Raw genomic sequence first — 20,524 nt, 5'->3', positions numbered from 1 at the left:
CTAAAGCTTCTTGTTTTTGAGTACATTATTAGTTCTTAGGAGGCTATTTGGAAATATGGAAAGTATGATGAGATCTTGAGAACTTCACTTTAAAACCAACACGTAATCAGAGCAGAGATATATAAAAGACTCCTTTTAGTGACTGAACGGTCTGGGGGTCAGTGAAACGTGCTTGTAACTTGACTGAATGTGTTAAAATATCTAAATAATGTGTCAGAATGGGTACAGATGAACACGCTAAGTCATTAAGATAAATGTTTGCAGTGCCCATCCACATTCTGTCTAAAAGTGAGGGAGCCTCCATCAGCTGATTTAGGGTCTGTTTGGTCTTATATGGTTCCGATTAGTGATGAAAGAGTTGTAGTCTATGGACTGTGAGATTTTCCCATCTCACTGATAAGAGCAGATCTATTGTGAGATTAACTTAATCAACCAAATGCTATTGGTGTTTAATGCATCTGAATCACTTCCTCTGTCTTATTCCCAAACTCAACAAGCACATGACAGTACAGTAGATTTACATATTAAGTGTGTGTAGGGGTGCATCTTAGACCAGGACATAATTTGAACTTTGCATATAATCAAAATTATGCCTGAAATCTTTTTTTTCTTTTTTCTTTTTTTTTTTTCGCTACGCGGGCCTTCCACAGCTGTGGCCTCTCCCGTTGCGGAGCACAGGCTCCGGACGCACAGGCTCAGCGGCCATGGCTCACGGGCCCAGCCGCTTCGTGGCATGTGGGATCTTCCCGGACCGGGGCGCAAACCCGTGTCCCCTGCATCGGCAGGCAGACTCTCAACCACTGCGCCACCAGGGAAGGCCCCTGAAATCTTTTGAATCACTTTTAAATTCCTAGGACTTAGGCTGAGAAGCTCAAAATCTAATTTATTTCTTTACCTTCCTCCTATCCCTCCTTCCCTCCCTTCCTCCCTTTTCTCTCTTTCTCCCCCCCACTCTCTCCCCCTCCCCTTCCTTCCCTTTTTCTCTCCCTTCTCCTCAGCCCCCTCTCTATTTCTCTTTTTTTTTTTTGTCCTGGTCCAGTTGGAATCTGAGATTTCTTTCAAAGGTGGGAATGTGGGGCAATGGGCACCCAAACAACTTTATCCTATATTACATTACAGTGGTTGAGAGCATGTGATTTGGAGTCCTATGCTTTTTTTGGAATCTTATATCTTATACTTACTAGCAGTGTGTTACTATAAAATTTAAATACTTTCAGGATATAGGAAAAATTAAATGAGGTAAAATTTGTAAAGTTCTTAGCATGGGGCTTAGCATGTAAGTGCTATTTACATGGCAGCCATCAAAATAACCATTCAGTTATGATTTGGAATCCGGAATAAGTCAGTCTGCATCTTGAAGCCAGTGGAGCAGTCTTGTGGCCATAATTGTTCTGATTCCTCCTCCTTGTAAATGTATGACTTGACATTATCAATTCTGGAGATTCAGTGTATATGTGTCTGCCCCAGAGGAATAAATTCTCCACCTCAAATTATTCTATATTTAAGAGCCAGATCTTGCCCCTTAGTAAATTCTTCTTGGGAACAAAGTCTGTTTTGAGGTTTCTGGGGAAAGATCTTGCTAATTTTCATTACATGTATGCTGTAAGGGACTGATAGGATTTTTACATGTCAAGTATAAACCAGACAATCTTGTATTTTAGCTTTGTTCTGGTAGAAAAGGGGTGGAGGGCAGATCAGGACACATAAATACCTACTTTTCTTAGTCACTGTAAATTAAAATTTGTTTTCATACTCCGGAATACTTTAGCTCATAGATACTTCTTTTAATTATTTAAAGACTATATATAAACACTTGAAAAGAGCCTGTAGTTCAGTTATGAAGTGAGGAATTCCTTCACAGTATGAATTATTTCATGCTCTAATTTATCTGTTTTAAGTGAGATGTTCAGATACTTTAAAAGAAACATTTTGTTTAGTAATATAAATGATTGTTCTAAAGAAGAGATGGTACCTCTGCAAAGTTGTTTTTCAAAACCCCCCTCCTATGTACTTTTGAGAATCTGGCCAACTATGAATCTGCCTCCCATGTACTATGCCCACATAATTATATAATTTTGGAAATAAATTTTGCTAAGAAAGCTTATTTTAAGAGTACTCAAGTAACTTCTTAACTATGGGTTATTTTGTTACTCAGAAAGAGCCTGAGTAAATTTTGGACTTTTACCTGCTTTTACTGTAGCCAGGAGTAAGACCTGAATGAGTCTACGTATGTTTGCATGTATGTGTATATGTATGTAGGTATATGAATGTATGTATTTATATACTCAGGTGTTTTTATAATTTCTTTTCCTTTCATAACTAGGAAGAATTTTAATGGAACAATTGAATTCACTGAGATTTTTCTATTCTAAAATAGAAAGGTAGTTAGTAGAGGGGAAAAAAATGAAAAAAAAAAAACAAACGAAAAAACCCAAGCAAACAGTAAAGGAGTCAATGGGAGATATGAATGAAAAAGTCAATAGTTTGCGCCGCAGGCTCACCCTGCATCTGTACCCCTCCCTCCCCACGGCCTGAGTGAGCCAGAGCTCCCGAATCAGCTGCTCCCTTAACCCTATCCTGTCTGAGAGAAGAACAGACGCCCTCAGGCGACCTACAGGCAGAGGCGGGTCCAGATCCCAAGCTGACCCGTGACCAAAGAAGAGAAAGGGAAATCTCTCCCAGCAGCCTCAGGAGCAGAGGATTAAATCTCCACAGTCAACTTGATGTACCCTGCATCTGTGGAATACCTGAATAGACAACGAATCATACCAATTTGAGGAGGTGGACTTTGGGAGCAAAGATATATATATATATTTTTTTTTTTCCCCTTTTTCTCTTTTTGTGAGTGCGTATGTGTGTGCTTCTGTGTGTGATTTTGTCTTTATAGCTTTACTTTTACCATTTGTCCTAGGGTTCTGTCAGTCTGTTTTTTTTTTCTATTACTTGAAAAAAATTTTTTCTTAATAATTATTTTTTATTTTAATAACTTTATTTTATTCTACTTTATTTTATTTTATCTTATTTCTTTCTCTCTCTTTCTTTCTTATCTCTCTCTCTCTCTCTCTCCCTCTCTCCCCCTCCCTCCCTCCCTTCCTTCCTTCCTTTCTTTCTTCCTTTCTTGTTTTTTCTCCCTTTTATTCTGAGCCGTGTGGATGAAAGGCTCTTGGTGCTCTAGCCAGGCGTCAGGGAGATGCCTCTGAGGTGGGAGAGACAAGTTCAGGACACTGGTCCACAAGAGACCTCCCAGCTCCACGTAATATCAAATGGCGAAAATCTCCCAGAGATCTCCATCTCAACGCCAAGACCCAGCTTCATTAAACAACCAGCAAGCTACAGTGCTGGACACCCTGTGCCAAACAACTAGCAAGACAGGGACACAACGCCATCCATTAGCAGAGAGGCTACGTAAAATCATAATAAGGCCACAGACACCCCAAAGCACACCACCAGACATGGACCTGCCCACCGAAAAGAAAACATCCAGCCTCATCCACCAGAACACCGGCACTAGTCCCCTCCACCAGGAAGCCTACACAACCCACTAAACCAACTTTAGCCACTGGGGACAGACAACAAAAACAACAGGAAATACGAACCTGCAGCCTGCAAAAGGGGGACCCCAAACACAGTAAGATAAGCAAAATGAGAAACAGAAGAACACACAGCAGATGAAGGAGCAAGATAAAAACCCACCAGACCTAACAAATGAAGAGGAAATAGGTAGTGTACCTGAAAAAGAATTCAGAATAATGATAGTAAAGATGATCCAAAATCTTGGAAATAGAATAGAGAAAATACAAGAAACGTTTAACAAGGACCTAGAAGAACTAAAGAGCAAACAAACAGTGATGAACAACACAATAAATGAAATTAAAGATTCTTTGGAAGGGATCAATAGCAGAATAACTGAGGCAGAAGAACGGATAAGTGACCTGGAGGATAAAATAGTGGAAATAACCACTGCAGAGCAGAATAAAGAAAAAAGAATGAAAGGAATTGAGGACAGTCTCAGAGACCTCTGGGACAACATTAAATGCACCAACATTCGAATTATATGGGTCCCAGAAGAAGAAGAGAAAAAGAAAGGAACTGAGAAAATACTTGAAGAGATTATAGTTGAAAACTTCCCTAATATGTGAAAAGAAACAGTTCATCAAGTCCAAGAAGCACAGAGAGTCCCATACAGGAAAAATCCAAGGAGAAACACACCAAGACACATATTAATCAAACTATCAAAAACTAAATACAAAGAAAAAAAATTAAAAGCAGCAAGGAAAAAACAATAAAAAACACACAAGGGAATCCCCATAAGGTTAACAGCTGATCCTTCAGCAGAAACCCTGCAAGCCAGAAGGGAGTGGCAGGACATATTTAAAGTGATGAAGGGGAAATACCTACAACCAAGATTACTCTACCCAGCAAGGATCTCATTCAGATTTGATGGAGAAGTTAAAACCTTTACAGAGAAGCAAAAGCTAAGAGAATTCAGCACCACCAAACCAGCTCTACAACAAATGCTAAACGAACTTCTCTAGGCAGGAAACACAAGAGAAGGAAAAGACCTACAATAACAAACCCAAAACAATTAAGAAAATGGTAATAGGAACATACATATCGATAATAACATTAAATGTAAAAAGATTAAATGCTCCAACCAAAAGACATAGACTGGCTGAATGGATATAAAAACAAGACCCATATAATATGCTGTCTACAAGAGACCCATTTCAGACCTAGGGACACATACAGACTGAAAGTGAGGGGATGGAAAAAGACATTCCATGCAAATGGAGATCACAGGAAAGCTGGAATAGCAATTCTCATATCAGACAAAATAGACTTTAAAATAAAGACTGTTAACAAGAGGCAAGGACACTACACAATGATCAAGGGATCGATCCAAAAAGAAGACAAAACAATTGTAAATATTTATGCACCCAACACAGGAGCACCTCAATACATAAGACAAATACTAACAGCCATAAAAGGGGAAATCAACAGTAACACAATCATAGTATGGGACTTTAACACCCCACTTTCACCAGTGGGGCTGGGTGGTTAGGAAAACAGGGACAGATAGGTAAAAGGATACCAGCTTTTAGCTATATGATGAATAAGGTCTGAGGATCTAATGTATAAAAGTCAATCCTTTATATTTTTATTATTTTAAATAATCTGGCAAGATAAATTTCCTCAGTCCTTTATAGCGCATTGAGCTTTGACACGTAAGGATTTTATGAAGATAAATTAGTGAAATAAACTTTGACACTTTATAACAGCAGGAATGATTTCACCGTTCAGAAATGTCTGAAGTGTGATTTTATTTTTTCAGCTGGTTTGCATTAGAGAACTTTCATCATGTTGAAGGTGTGGTAGTTTTACACAAGTTTTAGGTGTTCATAGAGTTGAAGTTGATTGTCATTTTTGTCATCAATCCTCTGTAGTGTCCCTGTTGAACCCAAATTTTCTAATGCTCTTCCAATTTCTAAGCCCTCCCCCAACCCGTATTCTCTATATTGAACTCAGTAAAATTTTGTTCCACCAGAAAGCCTTTTCTTGACAAAAACCTTATAACACATAAATTATTTCTTATTTTGCCTACCTTCAAGCATGAGCATTTATGGTCTGTTCCATGAATTACCAACCTCACTTGTTTTGGGGCACTTACTGCTGGAAAAGCTCACTCTGGAATTTTCCAAATTAAATAGGTATAAGGTACACAGAGGGTAATAAAAATGGATATTATCAGCAAAAGACCTTTTTTTTTCTTTTCGGTACGTAGGCCTCTCACTGTTGTGGCTTCTCCCGTTGCGGAGCACAGGCTCCGGACACGCAGGCTCAGCAGCCATGGCTCACGGCCCAGCCGCTCCGTGGCATGTGGGATCTTTGCAGACCGGGGTACGAACCCACCTCCCCTGCATCTGCAGGCGGACCCTCACCCACTGCGTCACCAGGGAAGCCCAAAAGACCTTCTTAAGAGACCTCAAAATGTGGCATTTCTGTGGTGGATTTGCTAAGATTTGCAAACTAATGGAACTGGGTTTGTCAGCACTCCAAAAGTGGACCCATCCTCCTCAGGAATAGACACTCATTAGACAAACTCACAACAGTGTTGTATAAGATTAGAATGCTACTCATTAATCTATGATGAGAAATCTCATTGCCATAAGTCTACAACACTTGTATTGGCATGACTAGTGCATTCACTCCCTACAGACTCATATACAATGTGGGGGGTACCTTGTCATCTGAAGGTTGCCTGGAGTCAGAACAAGGGGAGACTTGTTCCAAGGCTTTCTTCTGGGCCATTGTGTATTAACGTCTAAGTTTATTTTCACAGGATGGTGTACTCCCCCCTTTGTGTAAGTTGTTGGTGGGGAGGGGCTGCGAGGAGAGCTTCATGATTTTAAATTCCATTATATCTCCAATCTGGACCTCCTAACTGAACTTCTAATCCGTATATCTGACTGCCTGTTCTTTCTTCCACCTGGTGTCTAATAGACGTCTCAATTTGGCATGCCCAAGCTGAGAGCCTACATTCTTCTCCTCAGTCCATCACCCCTTTAAATCAACTTCCTGTGGTCTTCACTGTCTCAGTTAATGGCAACTGAGGTATCATCCTCAGCTTCCACTTCTGGTCTTCAGTAAACCCTGCCAACTCTGGCTTCAGTAAACATCCCAAACTGGCCACTTCTTTCTGCCCCACTATTACAACCCTGGTCTGGGTCACTATCATCTTCCACCTGGATTAATGCAGTGGCTTTATATCTGATCTCCTTGCTTCTGACCTTTCATCCCCTACAGTCTAATTTCAACACAGAGCCTAGAGTGATCCTTTTAACACATGTCATATCATGTAACTCCTGACCTATGAAGGCATAGCTTGGATCTACTGTCTAAATACAGGAAAATGTAGGATCACAGTACTACATATACTCTTGAAATGAAAGTGAGTAACAGAGTTAGCATGACCATGTATGTGATATATAACTGGGAGTTCTCTGAATTAATGTCTATGCAGAATATGATGTTTCTTAAAGGGAAAGTAATAAAAATGTGCTAATTTGAAGCTTACATGTATTATTAAAACTCAGCGGTAATAACAGCAGTTGCTTAGACTTTAGACAAACAATTTTTTTTAAGGGGGAATTGGTTAGGATTACTAGGACATGATATTAGAAAGTAGAGCAACTTTTAGTCCGTTTTTTTTTAATCGTTTTTAAGTTTTCCACAGACAGTGCACCCCTTTATTATCTGCATCCAGGGTAGACTACTCCCACTGCCAGCCCTCAGTATACTCCTGGCTTGGGCTTCATTCTGAATGTAACAGGAAATCATTAAAATTTTTGAGTAGAAAAGTGCATCACAGTTTAGGACTATAAATTGATCATTTATAATATAAAATTGAGACTATAAATCTGATCTTTTTAATTTATTACTGGGAGGTAAGAGCTAGTTAATTTGTTTTCATTGTCTTTGTCTCATTTCTCCAACTAGATTGTCATGTCTTATAAGGCAGGGAGTGTGTTTCTATTTCTTTGGTATTCTCTATAATATCATGTACTATCCTTTATATTCAATAGATGCTCAATAAATGCTTAGTGACTTCTATGCAGATTCTGAATTATGGGTTCTATGCTATACTGCAGGGTAAAAATGAACTTGAACCTAGGGGGAAAGGCTCTCCTGGTTACCCAGAGGAGTGTCTCTCTCTCTTAGCCAGATCAGAGTGGAGTGAAGCCTGCCTCTGCTATCATGTAGGGTTTATCACAGAATGGTTGTCTTGGAAATGTAGTAAGTCATTCTCACATCAAATTCAATATAGATTTAAAGACTTTAATATTTTTATGTAAGTTAATTCTAGACAATTTACTGTTCAAGTAGTGATAATAATATACAGATAATCAAATCACTGTTTTGCAAGCCACTTCTCATTTAAAACACCTGCATTGATTTTTTTTTCACTAGCTATTATTTCTGATTCACTCTTGAAAACTGTGATTTTTCCTTATGATAAATTTAGAAAATAGACAAGATTATTGAAATCAAAAGCCAGCCCTACCTTCTTACTAGTTGTGTGACTTATGAACTTTGAGAATGTGCCTTAGGTTTTCTGTATGTAAGATGGAGATAACCATTCCTGTGTCGAAGAGCTATTGTGAAGTTCACTGTAAAGCTCTTAAAAGTATCTGGCATGTAATAAACACTATAAAAGTGCTTTCTATTATTAATAGTAATATTACATGGATGGTTTTCTGGGTAGGCTCTGATTATTAGGTGGGTGCACTTATGCCTAACCCAGCCTTTTAAACTACTTTGCTTTGTTGCATTCATTTACTGAACAACTTTCTACCACTACTGAGATTGAAAAATCTTCATCCAGTGCTACTGAAAAGCATACACTGGCATTTTTTTAAAAATGGACTTAGGGCTTCCCTGGTGGCGCAGTGGTTGAGAGTCCGCCTGCCGATGCAGGGGACACGGGTTCGTGCCCCGGTCCGGGAAGATCCCACATGCCGGGGAGCGGCTGGGCCCGTGGCCGCTGAGCCTGTGCTCTGCAATGACAGTGAGAGGCCCGCGTACCGCAAAAAAAAAAAAAAAAAAGGACTTAATTCTAGAGATATCTCCACTGCATTTTTAAATCCCGAGTTAGCTAACCAAATAAATCAAAACTAATTAGAGCCTGATGCTCACATTTAAGACCACACCTGCAAGTTTGTGCCCTATTCAGCTGTGTTGAAAATTTAGTGCTGAGAGAGGGCTTGTCACAAATGAACACAGGGCCGAAATGTTACCTTTTCACATACTCTTAACTCTGAGGGTAAAGATCTGATATACAATTTCTCTCTCTTTCCTCCCTCTTTCCTCTTTTCCCTCCTCATATATATTTATTAGGAATTTACTATATCTGTATCTCATGCATTGTGTTAGGTTGAGGGGATATAGTAGTGAACATGTCATCCATAGCTTCTGTTCTGTCTCATGGGACAGTTTAGTAGAGATGACAGATAATAAACAGCAACAACAAAGATACAGATATATGCATAATTACAAGTTGTATCTAACACTTTACCATATTTCCGTTTTCCCACCAAAAGGACAAAAGATGTTCTGGAGAAATTCATTTGGATATAATTTTTTACATTAAAAACATCCTTCCACATGGTATCAAAACAAATAAAATACTTAATACCTAAAATACTTCAGAAGAATATTTAACCAAGGAGGTTAAAGCTGTATACTAAAGACTATAAGACATTGATGAAATAAATTACAAATAAATGGAAAGATATTCCTTACTCATGGATTGGAAGAATTAATATTGTTAAAATGTCCATACTACCCAAAGCAATCCATAGATTCAATACAATCCCTGTCAAAATTCCAATGGCATTTTCCACAGAACTAGAACAAACAATCATAAAGTCTGTATGGAACCACAAAAGACGTCAAATAGCCAAAGCAGTCTTGAGAAAGAACAAAGCTGGAGGCATCATGCTGCCTGATTTAAAACTATATTACAAAGCTATAGCAATCAAAACAGTTATGGTATGGCTGTGAAAATAGACACATAGATCAATGGAACAAAATGGAGCCCAGAAATAAACCCACACATATATGGTCAGTTAATTTATGACAAAGGAGCCAAGAATATACAATGGGGAAAGGGAAGTCTATTCAATAAATACTGTTGAGAGAACTGGAGAGCTTCATGCAAAACAGTGAAACTGGACCACTATATTATGCCATTCAGAAAAACTAACTCAAAATGGATTAAGAACTAGAATGTGAGATCTGAAACTATAAAACTCCTAGAAGAAAACGTGAGTGATAAACTTCTTGACATAGGTCTTGGTGATGATTTTTTGGATTTGACACTAAAAGCAAAGGCAACAAAAGCGAAAATAAGTGGGACTACAACAAACTAAAAGGCTTCTGCACGGTAAAGGGAACCATCAACAAAATGAAAAGGCAGCCTATTGAATGGCAGAAAGTAGTTTCAAATCATATATTTGATAAGGGGTTAATATTGAAAACATAAAGAACTCATACAACTCAATAGCAAAAAAACCCAAACAATCAATTAAAAAGTGGGCAAAAGATCTGAAAAAACATTTTTCCAAAGAAGACATACAGGGCTTCCCTGGTGGCGCAGTGGTTGAGAGTCCGCCTGCCGACGCAGGGGACGCGGGTTCGTGCCCGGGTCCGGGAGGATCCCATATGCCACGGAGCGGCTGGGCCCGTGAGCCATAGCCGCTGAGCCTGCGCGTCCGGAGCCTGTGCTCCGCAACAGGAGAGGCCACAACAGTGAGAGGCCCGCGTACCGCAAAAAAAAAAAAAAAAAAAAAAAAAAGAAGACATACAAATGGCCAACAAGTACATGAAAAGGTGTTCAACATCACTAATCATCAGGGAATTGCAAATCAAAACCATGATGAAATATCACCTCACACTGGTTAGAATGGCTATTACCAAAAAGACAAGAAATGACAAGTGTTGGTAAGGATGTGGAGCAAAGGGAACCCTTGTGCACTGTTGGTGGGAATGTAAATTGGTACAGCCACTATGAAAAACAGTATGGAGGTTATCCCCCAAATTAAAAATGATCTTATAATCAAGAAATTCCACTTCTGGTATTTATCTGAATAAAATGAAAACATTAACTCAAAAATATATTCATTCTGTGTTCATTGCAGCACTGTTTACAGTAGCCAAGACATAGATGCAACCTAAGTGCCCACCTACAGATGAATGGATGAAGAAAATGTGGCATATATACATACACATACTGGGATATTATTCAGCCATAAAAAGAAGGAAGTCTTGTCATTTTTGACAGCAGGGATGGACCTTGAGGGCATTATGCTAAGTGAAATGTCAGACTAAAGAAGACAAATAACATGATTTCACTTATATGTGGAATCTAAAACAAAAACAAAACTGAACTCATAAGATACAGAGAACAGATTGGTGGTTGCCAGAAGCGGGGGTTTGGTGGGATAGGCGAAATGGGTAAAGGGATCAAAAGGTACAGACGTATAGTTATTAAATAAGTAAGTCTTGGGGATGTAATGTACAGCCTGGTAGCTATAGTTAATAATATTGTGTTGTATATTTGAAGGATGCTTAGTAAATCTTAAAAGTTCTCATCACAAGACAAAGAAAATTGTAACTATGTGTGGTGATGGGTGTTATTTAGATTTATCGTGGTGATCATTTTGCAATATGTACAGATACCGAGTCATTATATTGTATACCTGAAATGAATGTAATGTTACATATCAACCATATATTGATAGAAAAAAGAAAAAAATCCTTCCAAAGTTTTCTTCAAATTCTATTCTTGAAGATGTATGCAAAATTTATTTTACTTCCATTTCTACTTAATACTGTGCATTGTATTTCATAATACATAATAATGTAGGCTAGTTTTGTGTTTTGCAGTAATATTTGCATTTCCTTCCTGAGTTGAATAGAAATATGAACTTATTTTTAAATATTGATTATTACATAGGATGCAAAATATTTAAACTAAGAGAGTGTATTCAGGAACAAAGGGGCTTATGTAAAAAATAACTACTGAGCCAGAATCAGTCTGGTTAGGTGTTTGAAAGGTACAAGAACTCTTTCAAATATCGGTTTCCCTCATTTATAAAATAAAAGAGCTGGGTTAGATGTTCTCAAAGGCCCTTTGAGGTTTAAGCTGCTACAAATCATGAGAGACTATTTTTACATTAAAACTTAATGTACAATTAATGGTTCCCTAGTGAGTTGAAACAGTTTTTATGTTAGTGAAAAGGTACTGATTCAAAGGATCTCACATTATTCTAGTTCACTTCTTTTTGTCATTATAATATCAGTGTAAGATCATTTCCAATCTCATGAGAACATTTCTCATGGTTAGACAAAGTTGTTGTTTTTTTTTTCTTGTATGTGGCAACATGAGAGGCCGGAAACCTCACTTATGGTGATCTGTGGCTTGCAGGGATCTACTTTTACTCACATGTAGGTAATATCTGTATTTTCTAACAAAGTGAGTTGCATTTGTTTTCAATTTGATTTTTTTCTGTAAGTGGATAAAAAAAGTATCATGAGTATCTTTCCCAACAAGTAGTATCATGATACATGGTAATCCCTTTGTGAAAGCCTTATAAATGTTGATGAATTGGAAACAGTATTAAGAATAAACCAAAAGCCTGCTTACATTTCCTACCATTTAAACACAACTGTCTTATGAAAATGCAACTAAATAGTTTTCCATTTTCATAAGAATGCCTAGAACTTAATGCTTTCCATCCATAACTAACAGACAACAGGATAGATTTCCAGTGATATATCATAACCTTTCTGCATTGGGTTTGAAGGAGAGGTGTGTTTGAGGAGTCACCCAGAATACACTATACATTTAAGTAAAGGTGTATGAAAAATTGATTTCACTTTTTTTTCTACTTAACACTACTGCATTTCATTGTTGAACTTGAGATTCTATACTATCCTTGTTTTCTAATTCTTTTCTTCCCTTACATTGAGAATTATTTATGGCCACATTTTGTGTCTTGTCCTTAAAACAAATGTTCTATTTATCTGATTTCTCTTGTCCTTTGCCTTCTTTAGTCTCTAAATCAGACATTATCCTCAAAGTTATTTATCCCCAGTCAAATTTATCAAGTGCTTTCTCAGACAATAAGTCAGTTCTTTGCATTTCCTTGAGTTACGCAGTCATATTCTATGTTTAAGACATAAGAATGTCAACACTCTGATTATTAAAACATGTGTTCTATTTAAGATCAAATATTAGTGATAATCAGTCTGGTTTCTGCAGCCGTATGGATAGATTTGATGAGCAGAATGATTCATACCTTTCTGTTCAAGCATGATAGGTCACTCAGAACCCATTTTTCAAAATATGGCATCTGCTTCTTTAGACAATTATCTTGATACATGCTTTATTTCATACATAAAATTCCAGGTGATTTATAAGGTTAAAGTTTGAGGAAATATGTCATTTGATTTATGGAGTAATTAACTGTAATAGATTTGTTTTTTGTGCTCAGTTAGTTGATGATACCACTACAGGTGTTTCTTTGTAAAATACCACATTCAGTGTATTACTCCTCTGCATAAAGTCCTTCAGGAATTTTTCATTTGGGTCTTTAGGATAAAATCCGATTGTCATAGCTTTACTTTGTGACCATACGTAGTCTGCCCCTGACACGAGCTTCCAACCTCATCTTCCGCTTCTCCCTTTTCTGAGCACTTAACTGTAGGCAGTTGGATGCACTCATGTTCCTAACATATATGAGTACTTCTGTCTCTCTGTTTCTTCAGAACTTCTCTTCTACCTGGAATGATTTTGTGTCTCTTTTTCATTTACAGAAATCTTATCTGACTTTCGTGGATAAGTGTTTTCACTTTGCCCATGAAGTCATTATTGAAATATTCAATTAGGGGAAGAGAAGGGAATTTAGTCGGAGATGGAGGAAAACATCTGAATATCCACTATGGGGCAAGTACTGTGATGGGCACCTTACATACATTATTTCAACAAGGGCTCCCTGTTTCATGAATTCCCATAACAGTCTTTTATTTAAGAAGACATCGTTATTATCATCATTATGACCAACTTCATGGACATTAGTACATATCCCACCTTTATTATGTGTAGAGCAGGTCGCTTGGTTCAGGGTATACAATGATAAAGGAACTGGGGTTCTTGACCTTGGAGGAAAGGTAAGAAGATTTATTAAAAACGAATAATGCAGACTACAAAATAATGCAAAAAGATACTAGTTCAGAGAAGAAGTGTGATTACTAAATATTGACTAAAAATATGTTCATTAACACTCAGTACCTGGAAGAGTACTTTGAATGATAAACCTTTATTTAATGAATGAACATAATTGCCTCACACTGTTAATTTTATGATAATATGTCTTAGCCACTTTCCTCATCCTGAGGACAAAAAAAAAAAAAAATGGGAGGATCCTTTTTACAGAGAATTAAGTTATTGCACAATACTTGTTTGATTCATTGATTTGTGGCTACTACTATTGAAATTTCAAATATGTTTTTGTTTATTTTGAGTAGCTTGGCTGTAGCTTAATATCCAGCACTGTTCAGTGTTTTATGCATAATTACAAGGGATATAGTCTTAAAGGATATATGAGCCAGAGAAAGATCTGAGATGGATTAAAGCTTAGTATGATTTAGAAGTAATTGGGTAAGTTTAACTAAGCAGTACCTGTCCAGTCATGACCTCTTTGTTTAATGAGGAATTGTGTTTGCTGTTGCAGAACATTTCTGTGGACTGGAAGGTTTCCTTGTTCACAGTGAGTTATTAATACCCTATTATAACCCAGTTTCTTAATATTTTCCCAAAGCCTAGTTTTCAAGGACACACCACTTAAATTGGTGGTGAAATATTTTTCCATTTTAAAAAAATACAGTGGTTACTTTTCCCATTATTTTCTACTTATTTATTTTATCATAAAAATGAATATTTTGCTGGCATGGCAATTATTTTTCAATAATTAATATACTACAATATATATTATAATATACAATATATAATTATAGTATACTCTATTACAATAATTCAATACCCAATATATTGAAATTGGATTTGATAATTTGTGAATTATCTTTTATAAATTGGACCTTGAAAGAAATCCAGAAAGAAAGAATGGAGGGAAAAAGAATCTCAGTATCGCCATTACCATGTTTTTTATAGGTTCTTTTCATTTCTCTTGAGAAATAGAACTGTCTGTAATACCTCTGCAAGTAATATCTCTGCACAACTGGTTTTTGGACACTGTAATCTCATTTTGAATATATTATTCCAAGATATAAAAATTGAAATTTGTGCATGAGTTAAACTAGCATTTTATTCTGAACCTACTATAATAAGTGGATGTAGGGAAAGTTTGTCTTTTTTTTCTTTTTTTTATACAGCAGTGTGTACATGTCAGTCCCAAACTCCCAATCTATCCCTCCCTCACTCCCTTCCCCCCGGTAACCACAAGTTCATTCTCTAAGTCTGTGAGTCTGTTTCTGTTTTGTAAATAAGTTAATTTGTATCGTTTTTTTAAAAAAATTTTAAACAAAATTCACATTTTATTTAGGTTGAAATAAACTCTACAAAATTGATTTTCTTCACCAAAAATAACAGCAATATCTTCTGTATTATTCCTAGATAAACCACAAAACACTTATTTTTGTAGGTTTTCTAGGTTTTGCTTGTAGATCAAGATGAGGCAGTAGATACAGTCATGGAAAAAGAAGAAAACAGACAAATCAGTTGTCAGTATCCATGCTCTCTGATCCTGTCTTGAGCATGAAACAAGTGTTCAACATATACCTGCCAAAAAGATTATGAAGATGTAGGCTCAATAAAGGAATGCACACAGCAACAACCAGTTATGGAGCAACAATGGCAGGCTCTTCCATTCAAACTTTATAACTTGTTCCTTTAACTTCATTTGATAAAGACAAAATCTACACTGAAATCCTTTTTTGGCAAGCTCACACATTTCTCTTACAGTCTGATAATTTTCTTAACTGTCCCTTACAGATTTTTAACAGCATACTTAAAACTCCTACTATTCAAAGGTCATTCATGAGCTTCCTTGTAACATTTTATAAAATGTATTCCTTCCTCCCATACCTCCTTAAAATTTATTTCTTCAAAGTTGATAATCTGCCTGTATCATTTTTTAGATTCCACATATAAGCGATATCATATGATATTTGTCTTTCTCTGACTTCCTTCACTTAGTATGATAATCTCTATGTCCATCCATGTTGCTGCAAATGGCATTATTTCATTCTTTTTTATGGCCGAGTAGTATTCCATTGTGTATATACCACATCTGAGTAGTATTCCATTGTATATATATCTCCTTACAGTTCTCCATAGTGGCTCTACCAATTTACATTCCCACCAACAGTGTAGGAGGGTTCCCTTGCTCCACACCCTCTGCAGCATTAATTGTAGATTTTTTGATGATGGCCATTCTGGCTCGTGTGAGGTGATATCTTATTGTAGTTTTGATTTGCATTTCTTTAATAATTAGCAAAGTTGAGCATGTTTTCATGTGCCTCTTGGCCATCTGTATGTCTTCTTTGGAGAAATGTCTATTTAGATCTTCTGCCCATTTTTCCATTGGGTTGTTTGTTTTTTTGATATTGAGCTGCATGAGCTGTTTGTAAATTTTGGAGAATATACCCTTGTTGGTCTTATCGTCTGTGAATATTTCCTCCCATTCTGAGGGTTGGGAAAGTTTGTCTTAACTGTGATGGAAATAAACCTCACACCAGTACAGAAAGTGACGGAGTCGTGTAATTAAGCACAGTCAACTACTGCACCAAGAATTCGAGGTAGTATAAAGCTGTAAATGTTTTGATATTACTCATGCTTCTTTTTTTCTCTTATAGGTGTTAAAATGGGTAGAGGAAGCGGTTCAGGCTTCCAAAGTTCACCTCTTGTCAACAGATCATTTGGAACAGGCTGTAAACACTTGGAAAATTCCTTTTGATCCCAGTCTAAAAGAGGTTACTGTGTCTCTGAGTGGCCCTTCTCCAATGATTGAAATTCGCAATCCTTTAGGTGAGATATATGGGACATTCATATAATAAAATAGAAAAACCATGAAAGGTAAAAGATTTTTTTGTACACTTACTTGTTCAAATTAATGCTAACTTTATGAATAAATTCAATAAATCCAAAAGTGACTAGGGAAGATGTTTAAAAATTAAAACTGAATGTTTTTAGTGATAAGTATTATTGACTTAACATGAGATTCAAAAAGCTAAAACTCCTAATAATTTAAACAGATCACATGTACTAACTTAATTGTAGGTAAAGTATCCAAAATAAAAAATATTTTAATTGAACCTGAAATCATATTTTCCTCATCTTTATGTGGGGAAATACTTCACAATAACTTATTCTGTAAAATTCAGTATTTTATGTTATTTTTAAGTGAATCACATGAAAAAACTCCTCTTAAAACCACTGATTAATTTTTTTACTGTATCATTTTCTAGATACATTTTAATTTTATAGGAGACAATCATTAAAAAACAAATTCATGTTCTCATTAGAATGATGTTTTAATTTACTTTGCTTCCTCAGTAATTGTATAGTAGAACCCTAAGTTTTGGCCTGATTCCATTGCCAGTTGAATATTACAATAAGACTTAATGTTGAATAGTAATCTAATAAAAACAGAAACCTCATTTTTCTTAATAGTTGCATTTAGAAAAATTTTTTAAACCTATTGATGTTTGCAAAATATTTTTATTCCCATTGTAGCTTTAGTATGTGCTACATTTTTTTTACCTATTTGTGAATATTTATAAATGGGGAGGGAGTAACTATCTTTCTTACTTATTTGAGTCTTAGAAAATAACTAATACCTTAAAGAAAATAGCGTATGAAATTGTCCTCAAAGGCTTCATCCACACTAACAATCAAATTGAAATTTACAAGCAAGCAAAATCTGTTTTTCAAGACTTCTACAGGTTTTGGTCTTAAAAATGGATTTGTCTTTAGAAACGGATTTGTCTTTTTAGGTAGCATTCTTCTAATACCATCCATGCTACCTATCCAGGAAAGATTTGTGTTTTTCATTATCTGGATACTTAAAAGTACCTGTAACCATTGCCTTAAGCTTCTGCTACTTTAAAAAGTCATTGATATTGATATTTTAAAAGTCATTTACAGTGATTGTAAAGCTTTTGATGCAAACATAGAATTCTTATAATTAATTTGTTTATATAACTGCAGAAGTAGTCCATAGGAGAGCCAAGAGTGAAGTGAATAAGTAAACTATGGCTTAATTCCAAATTGGCTTTTCTTCCTAAGTTCCACCTATCATGCTACTTCATTACACTGCCTCCTTTAACTATTCCTATGACAAGTAAAAGCCTTCAAGCTGTGCTTCGTGGAAAACTGAAGTTGTACACTTTATGCAAAGATATGCCCAGGGCTCTTATGTTAGTAATACCCTGAGTGAGCTTCCAAAAGACATTTATTCTGTTTTACTGTTTTTGCCATCTATCAAGTGTAAATGTCTCTGGGGACTCCACATAACTGCTTGGTAGCCATAATAGTTACCTAGGCTGGCTTTGGAAATATGATTACAGCCTGTCATTTGTTACTCTCTTTATAAGATCAAATCAGCATAGCAAATAGGAATGTTACTTCAATTCCAATGTCCAGAAATGCTAAAGTTGAGTATATTTTAGATATAAATAATGTTTTGAGCTAGAGGCACAAATGTCCATCAGGTAATTTGTACTGGAAATGTATACAGCTAATATACATAGCTGAAAGAAAGATTATGCTTGTTACCATTATGTCTATCTTGCAGGGAAGCTGATAAAAAAGGGATTTGGCCTGAATGAACTATTAAATATTCATAACTCTGCCAAGGTGGTGAATGTTAAAGAGCCAGAGGCTGGAATATGGACAGTGAAGGTATTTTATAGTCTATTTGTTATTTTATTTTGGTGTTGGCATGTTTTATAGAGTGTATACAATATTTATATCTTCTCTAGCAATCATAGAGAACGCTTTTACTAAAAAGCAATATACATGGTGTGTTTGTAGGAGGTGTCTTGATCACATGAATGGATAGTGTTAAGTTTTGATGACCACTAAAGGCATCAATACCACTATAAATAGACTTAAAATTCTTGGATAGTTTTCCTGTCATCAAATCTGCAGATTGATCGTGTTAGCCACTGTCTGCTTCCAAAACAATCAGAGATGGAGCCAGTAGAGAATGATGGTTGGGGTATAGGCCCCAGTATGGAACTGCCCTGGGTTTGAATCTCAACACCGCCACTTAAAAGCTGCATTACGTCAGAACTATAACTTCTCTGTGCCTTGCTTTCCACCTCTGTAGTGTAGGATGGCAATAATAGTCCTTTCCTTCATAGAATTGTGCTGAGAATTAAATTAAGATGGTACAAATGAAGTACTTCGCGTAGTTCCTGCTACAAAATAAGCTCTCAAGCACTGCTGGTTATTGGTATTTGGTGGATGCACATTCATTGTGTACTTTAACACAGAATGGTATTTGTATCCTAGAATTAAATTGAGTCGTATATATTCACTCTAAGAAAGCACTGTATTTTGGCAGTATGGAGGAAAGAACATACCCTCAAAATTCAGGATGCCATAAATCTGAGATCTAGTTCTGTTGCACATTATATGTGGGACCCGCTCTAGTACGTGGTCTGAGTGGCTTGCCCATATTTCTCAAAATTTTCAGTGTGCTCTGGCCTATTTCCATCTCAGGTACCCGTGTTTCTGTGTCTGAGAGGCTTTTTTTTTGTTAAACCTGAACAGGAGAAGGCTGTTCTTCCGGAGGATGAAGCCCCTTAAAAGCAGCTTTCAGCCCCTGCAAGGAATAAGCTCCAGTGAGAGCAGGCTTAAAAGCACACCCTTTATGGGCTGCATTCTTTTTCCTGTGTTACCTGCTCTTTGCTTATTAGCATCCGTCATACCTCCCAAATGAACAACTTACTCTAGAATCCTTCCGGGACAATTCAAATGAAGATACCCCTTACATCATTTACTCTTTCATTGTCTCAGCTTCCCTCCATAAAAAAATGGGATCAATGGGCTCATAGTTCAAATTATTTAGCTTCTGTGAAAGTATGCGGAGGTGTTACACTGTAGAGATTCGAGGTGCTATTTTTGCATGCCAGTTTTTTTTAAGGAATACTTATGTTAACTTTACCAATTTAAAGAATGAAAGTTTTCATTGTAACTCCATTTAAATCCTAGAATATCAATTTTTTATTCTCAGAACTCTCAGCCTTATAAGGAAAATAGAAAGTGTAATATGGATTTTTAAACATGGATAATATGGGATAAGGGTGTAAGTAAAAAGGCAATGTGAGATAAAATTAGTAATTTTTTATTGAATAGATCAGAAATGGTCCCACCTGCCTGTTTTATTCACCCAGCTCCTTGCACATAGTAGTTGCTCGATGTTTATTGAGTGCATTAGATTGTCAACAATGAAGTGTTTTGCTGTTATATTTTAAATAAATGTGGCCAAATTTGATGTTATAGTTATTTTGACCAACTTGCCCAAAATATGACTAGATTGAGTCTGACTTTCTGTGACCACAGTAAGAAGGAGTATAAGAAGTTCTGAGTTTCTTTATCCGTCAAACACTTTAATTTAAGCATGACGTAAGCCAGCAGTGTCCTGAGATAGCAAGTTCACTAAGGTAATTCATTCTTGCTCTCTGAATAGTGACATTAAGTTGTTTATCGTTGATTTTGAAATATGTACAAGTGATGACACTCTTCCGTATTATTAGCAACTTATTGTAAAGTATTTGAATCCATTTTGCAGGTGATTTGGATTGCTAGCAGTGGTATTTCCTCTAGTAAAACTCTTGCCTAGAAGAGGGATATTTTATATGTCTGATGTTTTTCTTTGTGCCTAACACACCTATTCATTCAGTCTCCATTCAGTAAACATTTACTGAGCATCTGCTT

General features: G+C 36.4%; 1 protein-coding gene across 17 annotated transcripts in view; it reads left to right on the top strand.

Moving 5' to 3' along the window:
* The window catches only part of HMCN1 (hemicentin 1), an 883,583-nt gene that overhangs the window by 522,568 nt on the left and 340,491 nt on the right, over positions 1–20,524 (top strand). For all 17 annotated transcript variants that reach the window (XM_079903114.1, XM_079903100.1, XM_079903116.1 and 14 more), the window contains 2 exons: positions 16,435–16,606; positions 18,375–18,481. In XM_079903114.1, the coding sequence (XP_079759240.1) occupies positions 16,435–16,606; positions 18,375–18,481 (279 nt within the window). The remainder of the gene's footprint in view (positions 1–16,434; positions 16,607–18,374; positions 18,482–20,524) is intronic.

The sequence above is a fragment of the Stenella coeruleoalba genome (assembly GCF_951394435.1).
Source record: "Stenella coeruleoalba genome assembly, chromosome: 1".
Classification (NCBI taxonomy): domain Eukaryota; kingdom Metazoa; phylum Chordata; class Mammalia; order Artiodactyla; family Delphinidae; genus Stenella; species Stenella coeruleoalba.
Note: the sequence above shows the minus strand (reverse complement) of the source record. Positions and strands in the feature narration are given on the sequence as shown.